This window comes from Haliotis rubra, unplaced genomic scaffold (assembly GCF_003918875.1).
Source record: "Haliotis rubra isolate DU_JTF1 unplaced genomic scaffold, ASM391887v1 Scf129, whole genome shotgun sequence".
In the NCBI taxonomy this organism is placed as follows: Eukaryota; Metazoa; Mollusca; class Gastropoda; order Lepetellida; family Haliotidae; genus Haliotis; species Haliotis rubra.
The window spans coordinates 272,584-281,449 of record NW_025765214.1 but is presented as its reverse complement, the minus strand read 5'-3'; the positions used below and the strand labels follow the sequence as shown (position 1 = coordinate 281,449).

General features: G+C 36.4%; 2 protein-coding genes across 3 annotated transcripts; both read right to left on the bottom strand.

Moving 5' to 3' along the window:
* Positions 1–3,669: 3,669 nt before the first annotated feature.
* On the bottom strand, positions 3,670–5,283 carry LOC124266916 (toll-like receptor 4). The gene has a single exon (XM_046701760.1). It carries the CDS (start codon positions 5,281–5,283, stop codon positions 3,943–3,945), a length of 1,341 nt encoding a protein of 446 aa, XP_046557716.1. The 3' UTR covers positions 3,670–3,942.
* Positions 5,284–5,287: 4 nt separating this feature from the next.
* LOC124266917 (leucine-rich repeat-containing protein 4C-like) lies at positions 5,288–7,419 on the bottom strand. 2 transcript variants are annotated; one of them, XM_046701761.1, is made up of 2 exons: positions 7,202–7,419; positions 5,288–6,459 (listed from the first exon to the last, which is right to left on the bottom strand). In XM_046701761.1, exon 2 carries the CDS (start codon positions 6,423–6,425, stop codon positions 5,298–5,300), a length of 1,128 nt encoding a protein of 375 aa, XP_046557717.1. In that variant the 5' UTR covers positions 6,426–6,459; positions 7,202–7,419; the 3' UTR covers positions 5,288–5,297. The 2 variants fall into 2 exon arrangements, with proteins under 2 accessions (XP_046557717.1, XP_046557718.1); XM_046701762.1 differs by having other exon boundaries at positions 7,206–7,419.
* Between the last annotated feature and the right edge of the window lie 1,447 nt (positions 7,420–8,866).

Genomic DNA, 8,866 nt, shown 5'->3' with positions numbered 1-8,866 from the left:
TGAAGAAAGTCCATATTGAATTATCCAAAGATGGTGTCTAATCATTTTCAATTAAGACAATTCTGGTAGTGAAATGAAAATTTCTGCCAAAATTCTGCCAGAAATTTCTGCGGAAAAAATTAATTCTGCCAGTAATTTCTGCAGAAATGCATTTTCAGAGCCCATTTGTGAGCTTATGAACACGTGAGCGCACTGGCACATGAACTTTTTGGGTTCATCTCCTCGAGATCTTTCCAATGATATAAATTATGTCTTGGTAGCTCGCTTCCTTCTGTGTGTCAAGTTAGGACTCGCTGGCCATTCCTAAGTTGTCCCACCCGGCCTTGGGCCCAGTGAGTAGTATTCCGAATTTCGGGAGACATGCGACTGTACATACGACAAAGTGGGTAAGCACCAGTAATGTCATTCGCTTATATGTTTGTAGCTGGTGCGAGGAAAATCTGGGTTAACTACATAGTTCTTTGTACCACCAGCCTCTGTTATAGTCATTATTTAAAAGTCACTCACAAGCTTATAATGCACAGTAAGATACACATTAACATATAAAGGTTAAGATTTCACATGATTTTATTGCTTCGATAGAATTCTGTGGACAATACGATATTGAAACCTTCTTTCCTTAGTGTTATGAAAAGCTCTAAATGGTACAAAATGATAGGTATTCCATACGTCAGGTGGAAAATAGTGATGAAGGTCTTTTTCCCATTTACCGTAATAACCTAAACGTGGAATAGAGTTTACCTTGTTTAGGAGCATTGTATTGAAAATATTGCAGCCTTTCTTATTTTCATAGAGTATTTTTACATTCGGGGAAATAAAGGGTAAATGTCTTTGCTTTGGCAATATTGTAGCTTTTTGTTTTTAATACTGTTTTATTGAAGATAATATTCACGCATATTCAAAGACATTTGTCACTACTCTATACATCTCTTTAAACTCAGTAAAAAGACAGAAAGGATTCATCATTTTTTAATACGTCATTTATAAATTTTACATTAATTTTGCTTTTAATTAGTGTTCATATAATATAGATTTGCTTCCATTTTTTGTATTGTTATTTGTCCAAATATACTGTTTGCAAAAGTCATATTTCTTATAAGGGTATCGTTCTTGTAAATCAGCCCAAGCTCCCAGAACATCTTTCCAGAAAAGGTTTTTAAGTTTTCGGATGATGTGTGTTTTCAGATAATTTGAGCCCATTTCTATTGGGTTTATAGTATTTACCGTGTTATTTAAGATATTGTTGAATTTAGAGTTTGTTGTAAATAACCTTCTTATCCATGGTAGTTTCTGAGATTTTATAGTTTCTAGTATATCTGGAACTTTCAAGCCGCCTTCTTTATAGTTTCTGATTATGAAAGATCTTTTAATTTTGTCTGGATTGCCTCTTTTTCATTTGAATTGTATTCATTTTTGGGTTTTGCAGTGAGGAAAATAAATAACTGAGTGTGGGAAATATTAGGCTTTTCAAGATTGTTATTCTGCCGAATGGTGTGAGATCTCTTAGTGACCAACGTTTCATTAATTTATCCATTTTCTTTAGTTTATCTTTATAGTTTCTTTCAACCATTTCTGCCTTATTATGTTGAAATAGAATACCTAGCAGTTTGAAAGGTCTTTGCGTCCAGTCCAGATAATAATCTCTGCAATACTGTGTACTTGAGAATTATTTAGAAATATCCACATATTTTAGTTTTATCAATGTTTTTTTCAAGACCAGAGAAGGATGCATACTTCTAATGATTTTTTAAAAAAACGTTCAGATCCGTCTAAAATTATAGTTGTATCGTCTGCACACTGTGTTAGCAAATATTCTAAGTCTAACATTTTTATCCCTTTTATTTTGTTATTATGACGTAGCATGTAGGCAAGGACTTCTGCGACTATGAGAAATATGTATAGCGATAGAGGATCACCTTGTCTACAGCCTCTAATCATGTGGAAGAAATCTGATGCAAAACCATTTATTAAGACGCTAGAATTTATGTTATTGTAAAATGTTTTAATCCAGATTGATGTTCCACATTAAAAAAAGAAAAACATTTCTCAATAAACGTCCATTCAACGGAATCGAAAACGTTTTCAAAGTCTATCATTACCAATAATCCTGGTATATTCATATAGTCTGTATATTCCATAATGTCACTAACCAATCTCGTACATTCACCAATGTATCTATCTACCTTTCATGAAGCCTTTCTGATCGTCGCTTATTATTTTCGGGAGTACACGTTCTATTCGCCCTGAAATTACAGACGAGGCTAGTTTATACGATATATTAAGAAGTAATATGGGCCTGTAGTTTTTAATTTGGTCTTTTGGTTTATCTTGTTTGGGAATACATGTTATAAGGCCCTGTTTTGGGCTTACCTAAGCTCACCTCTTTTGAAGGCGTGATTCAATGTGTTTATCCAAATATTTGTTAACATCATGCCAAAAGAATTTGTAAAATTCCGCAGTAAATCCAGTAAACGGCACACGCTTTAATAGAACACGTCGGCGGATAGGGTGTGATGCTTCTTTGTAACATCCCAATGGCGTTGTCCTAAAACTCAAACATTGAGTTTGTCAAGAGAATGCAAATGCAAATTTTGTTACACGCGACTGCATAAAACATTCTTTAAAAAGCAGTTGCTGGTTCAAAAGGAATATTACTGGGGGGAAAGTTCTGAGAACTTGTTATGGACAGTTATGGAACTGTTTGAAGTTGTGAATGACACAGACTCGCCATTCTTGCATTTTGTGCGAGATTTACGAATTTAGGAACTAAAGTTACAGAACTGACTGTCGAATATAAACCCTGAAGGAATGAAGTAAGTCTCTGGTCTGATCGGCCGAGTCTTGCAACTCATTAATAAGTGGTTCTATTAGTTTAACCCACATACCTCTATTTACCGTTTATTTCGCAGGCATTATCGATGTGAAAAATTCAGCTCTCCGTACAAGTATATAATTAGGTAAGATAAGATGAGATTAGAAAAGCTTTTATTATCCAGTAGGAAATTGATTTACAGAGTACAAGATCTACAGCAATATATAACAACAAGTCACGGTATCACAATACTTAAGAATGTATGCATATATACACAGAATACATAATATTACAGACAAGTGCTTGTAGTTATGAATGATCGCCGTTCCTGTGTCTTTTCATTGTCGGCATTCTCAGGCATTGTCCGAAGTGAGGTTTTTGTTATGTGAGGAAAAAAATTCGATATTTTCCTCACAATTCAGTGAATTTACTGTTTGTCAAATGCTTAGTCTATGATTTTATGAGCGGCGTTAATAATGTTTTTAAACTATTTTGAACAGAAATTTCAAAAAAACATTAACACAAATCACCAGTTTGTTTTCTGTACCAGACAAACAGACAATCAAAACAACAAGGGACGATTGCTTCACGAACAGTGAGTTGGCTTAAAGAGTAAACAACTGTTGCTGTCGACATATATACGTCTAGCAGCCTATTTGGGTTTGGAAAGCAATCAGACAAACAATCGTTTGTGTATTTGACCACGGACATTTCTTGTTCAAAATGGCTTTTACAAGAATACGGCTAGTGATTCCTTGCGAAGCTGGCGCTCATCCCCTTGGCTACCTCCATTAGGACAGAAACAGATTGCCACAGGACCGACAACTTACACAATAAAGATATATACAGATCTGGACTGCCTCAGCGTAACATAACCGGTTCTACTTCGTCAGACAAAGCACCCCTGAATGCCTCAGTTTTGTAAAAAATGTATAAATACAAGTTTAATTATCCATTTCTTCATTTTGAATTAGCTGTTAAAATGCATGTTTCTCAGTTACAAGATGCCTTTATAAATCTATGCATGTGTCTCAGTATCTGTTAAATGCATTAGATGCTTATAGCATGACAAAGGGCATATCTATATTGTCATTAGATAAAATGCAAGCAGATTTCAGCTGTAAAGGTTGTTAGAATACAATAGCAGATCCATTCTCCTCCATTATCAGTTGCCTAATTGTTGACCAAAACTCATCTCCATCACTGATGTCTATGATATGCTCCTCTGGTACAACATTCAGCAGCAGCATCGGAACTCTTGCCTTCACTTGCGGGGACACGTCTTTGTACAAGAGAATAATGCGACCAGTGATATCATTGTGGGAAGAAAAGAGTCTCACGGCAGACACAATAGTGAAGTGTGTCCACTCATCTGTGAACATTCTTTCAGAGATTACGACGACGACTTTCCAGCTGTTACTCAATGCCTCAATAATGGCATCAGCCTTGGAACACCCAGGCAGCTCATGTAGGTCAGGCAAATACAGTCTTATGTTATCGTCTAGCCTCTGTAGCTGCGGAAGCAGACACAGACATGGCCACTGATATTCTGAATTCTCGTAGGTGATGTAAGCATCAAACATGAAATCCTTTCTCTTCAGAGGTTCAATACTATTGTAACCGAATTTGTTCAGCAGAAAGTTTTCAATTTTAGGTGAATATTTTTTCAAAAGAAAAGCAGCTATAATGGACATGATTTGCAGAAGGAATAACACAATGGAAACTGTAAACCAACGCTGCCCTATACACTTTTTCCAGTGGTACTGAAAATGTATACTGAACAACCAAGTGTTCGATGTTAATCCCTCATTTGTCAGACAAGAATAGTTGCCTCGGTTATCCAGATTCACTTTCGTGGCCTGTAGCCATTGAATAAATCCAAGAGAAAAGCAGGAGCACACGAAGGTATTACCTTTTAGATGTAGATTGAAATCCTCCCAGTTTTCAACTATGTTATCAAGCGCATTCATGTCCCTCTCTGGCAATGAACTCAATGCATTGAATGATAAGTCAAGATTCTTTAAACTTTTCATGTTGTATATTTCCTCGGGTATGCAAGTAAATGTGTTTTCAGACAAAACGAGCGACTCCAATTTTGTGAAGCTTGTGAATGTGTGTTTTTCTATCTGAAACATTCCTTGTCCAGAAAGATCCAGTATTCGGAGATGAGGAATATCGAGAAATATCTTGGATGTCAGGAAACCCGGTGGAAAATAAGTATGGTCAGCATACAGTTCTTTTATGTTAGTTCTGATATCTGTGTTCTCAAACGATGACGGGTGAAAGGACCCATGAGATAAATACAACTTTTGTACATGACATAGACCTTTTATAAAGCCTCGTATGTATTGAAAACCGAGATGCGAAAAGTCAAGTGTATGAAGATTGGTTGTATTCATGAGCAAGACTTCAAAGTTAACGTCGTCATGGCCAAGAGTGTGTAACCCCAGTCTTTCTAACATAGGAGGCATGTGAAGTGTTAATCCTATCCCTTTCCGTCTTTTTGAAAAGTTTCCAGTCTTGATAATTCACCTGTATCCAAGTTTGACAATGCACCAACATTCAAAACCTGTAGATTTCTGAAAATCTGAAGTTTAAAGAACAATCCACCATCACCGTAAAGGGAATTCTCACTTAAATCCAGATTCTTCAAGCAATTGTAAAATGGTGAAGGAAAAACTGCATCAGCGCGAATTATCCGTAGTCTGTTTTGAGACAAATCAAATTTGTCCACGCATATCTCTGACACATACAGCATCATGGTTCTTGTTACTTCATCATTAGATCCTATACGCCACCGGGTGTCCTGAATACCGCGCAAACTGATTGTGGTCATATTTCTTCCAGAAAATGAATGCAAAGATCTCATTGCCTTGTCTAACGTCATTCTTCCGGAAAATCGGTTTTGGATGAATATGGTCTTCAATTGTGTAAGTGGAGAAAATATATTTTCGTCCATATCATCAATATGTCCATTTAAACGTAAAGTCGTGAGGGAAGTGCTACTCAGTATTACAAAGGTCGAATTTGGTAATACTCTACCGTACCAGTCGTCAATTTCGGTCACACTTAAATAAGACAGTTTTTGTAAATGTTGAAAGCAAAATGACTGATTTAGGTTTGGCCAGTAACTGAGTTCGAGGTGTTTTAGGTTTACTAAATGTTCAAATATATTACATGGAAATTTTCCATAACCGACCTCTTCCATTGTTGGCGTCAGTTTGAGGATTTGTAGATTCCACAAGTGTCTAAAAATACCATCAGGGTAAGTCTCTGAGTTCACATGTAAGTCGTTGCCACTTAAATCCAAAGATATTAAATTCAATAAACCATTAAACGCTCGTGATTCAAGTTGTGAAATATGATTAGCAGACAAAATCAATGCAGTTAAGTTACTGTAAAGATAGAATGTATTGTTTTTCAGTTGAGTGAGGTAATTACTTTGGAGATTAAGCACTGCAATGTCTCTTGGGAGATGCAATGGAACCGTTTGGAGTTGTCGCTTGCTACAGTCCGCAATCAGAGTCCTCCCGGAAGCATCATAGTGAACGTCACATGTTGATTGTGCTTTGTAAACATGAGTCAAGACGAGAAGTGAGAACACAATTAGCATTTTTGTTTTATCCAGAATATCGAAGTAATTCTTCCTGGAAAAGAAACGACTTACTATTAATTGAATAAATGACAATAATTTCAGCAACTGATGCATAAACATGAATATATTTCCTCATTTTAACTTTAATTCGATATTGTTAATACGGTTACACAAATTTTGAACGTATTCACAAATATCCATTTTTCCCCAAGATGGAGAACCTTCCACATTACTTTCGGAATCATTGCCTGAGAAACAGAGCTTTATCCTCAGGCTAGGCCTAACAAAACATAGCACAATCTTGTGGTCACATCTGAGTACAAATTAATTCTCTGTATTCTCTGAATGGTCGCCGGGTCTGTTCTAATATTCCTGTCATGTTCTTATGTATGTCATAAAATATCTACATTTAATTTTCAGTGGATGATGCTTTGTTTCTTCTAGTTGCTAGTACTGTGTACAAAGTTGCTATGTGCTACTCAGGTACTTCATGAATTAAAATTCAATGGATGGCAAATTAAACCTTAAGAAGTATAGTTTCAAAATACTACACGGAAAGTATGAAACTGCATAGTTATTTTTACCAGAAATTAGACAAAGGCGAAAGGACAACGTCTATAAAGAGCTCCATTTCCATATGGTAACAGATGTTCAAAACCAAAGTCTATCGGGTTTCCATGGATTTCAAACGAGGATAGGGATCGTTTCGGTAGTAACGCTTCGTAACTCACAACCTGTTTCCTTTCTTCTTTGTATTTGGCAAGATGGGTCACAAAAATACAAGTATATATTACCTACGTTTACTTCCTGGAGTCCTCACAGATAGAAGTCGAATCTCTCTCGCCTCGCTCAGCTGCGTCAGCCAGAAAAACGACTCCTGACAGATAATGTGTGATCAGTGTTGTGCAGCCAGGTAGAAGTCCAGGCTTGTGTCCCTTTAACTATATGAGCGTAGTCGTCATAAATCAACTTCTCGTGGTCACTGGAACACGGTACTGGCGCCAATAGATTTCAGACCTAGAACAAAAAATACGATAGCGATAGTGTGGCTAAGATAAGGTCATTTGAAAGGTTCCATTAAGAACATGGGGGTGACGAGTTTTTATCTGCCTTTTTGGAGTGAGTTTGTGAGTGGGTTTGGTTTTACGCCGCTTTTAGCAGGTCTGCGTTATGAGAAAGACGTTGTGAATTCATTGGTGAGTCGCTTCTTTTACATACAAACCACATAAGACTGTGGTGTATATATCATGAGTAACATGGGAATACGTTCCGACAATCAAGCGGAAACCCTTAAGGTGTTATGTGTATGTAACGTCCGTATACAATCAAATAGTGTCAAAATCATGCCATTCATACGAAACTAATGCCCGTTTCACATATGTGAGCATGTTATCAGTGGAAAATAGGGCTAAATACCTAAATGTACTTGCATTTTAAACTTAATTTACTTGCTACCGTAAAACCATATACTGTTAATATAGCAGTTACTGTAAATGAGTCGGGGTTTTTTCCATTTATTGAGATGTTGAAAGGCAGGAAACGAAACGAGTATAGCTAAGGTAATCTACTGTTGGAATGGTCTATTTTCAATTTGGGGCTGAAAAGCATCTGTTATGAAATTAACTTCACGTCTTTTCTGCCTTTTGGGAAGACCTCATTGTGACAAAGAGCCTTCACTGCTTCATCAAAGCCCCATGTATCTAGCTGAACCGTGAGTCTGTGGAAACATTGGTGTCACAGACAAATACGGTTTTAATGTATGTATCATTCATGCTATGGACATATGTGTATCCATATACTGACAAACAAAGATACAAACATATAGTGTCAAAACCACGTCATTCATTATAAACTTATAGCCATGTGACATATGTGAGCTTGTTAGCATTGGCAAATAGGGCTGAATACCCAAATGTACTTTCATTTTAAACTTAATTTACTTACGACAATGTAAAAACGTGATTTAAATCATATAATGTTAATAGTTTGTTTTATAAGTTAAGTTCCATGTGATTAATACGGTTAGACGGTAAGAAGATGCACATGTACTACACAAGTCCGGCAAACATGATTCCAAATTACACATAATATGTAAAAGCTATCTCAGTCACCCTAACCATTAGATAATACACAGTAACCGTTGTGCTTACTCAGTCTTTTGCTCGACTGCTGAAATATACGTGTCATGACTCGCGACAGTTTATCAAACTATAGTTTCGATCATATTATAACTCATGGAAATACGTTGATATATTCAAGCAATACTTACATGGACGACCGTTCATGTTCATGCCTCTAACGATGTGTTCTGTCTAGCAGACAAGGAAAAATGCGAACATAATCTTTTTATTTTCACTGGAACGTTCTAACTGACAGAGCGAGGAAGTATTATTTAATGGTGCATTTCTAATGAGTGTTCACTGTTAGTGACAGGAGTTTGAATGACTTACGCATTGTTA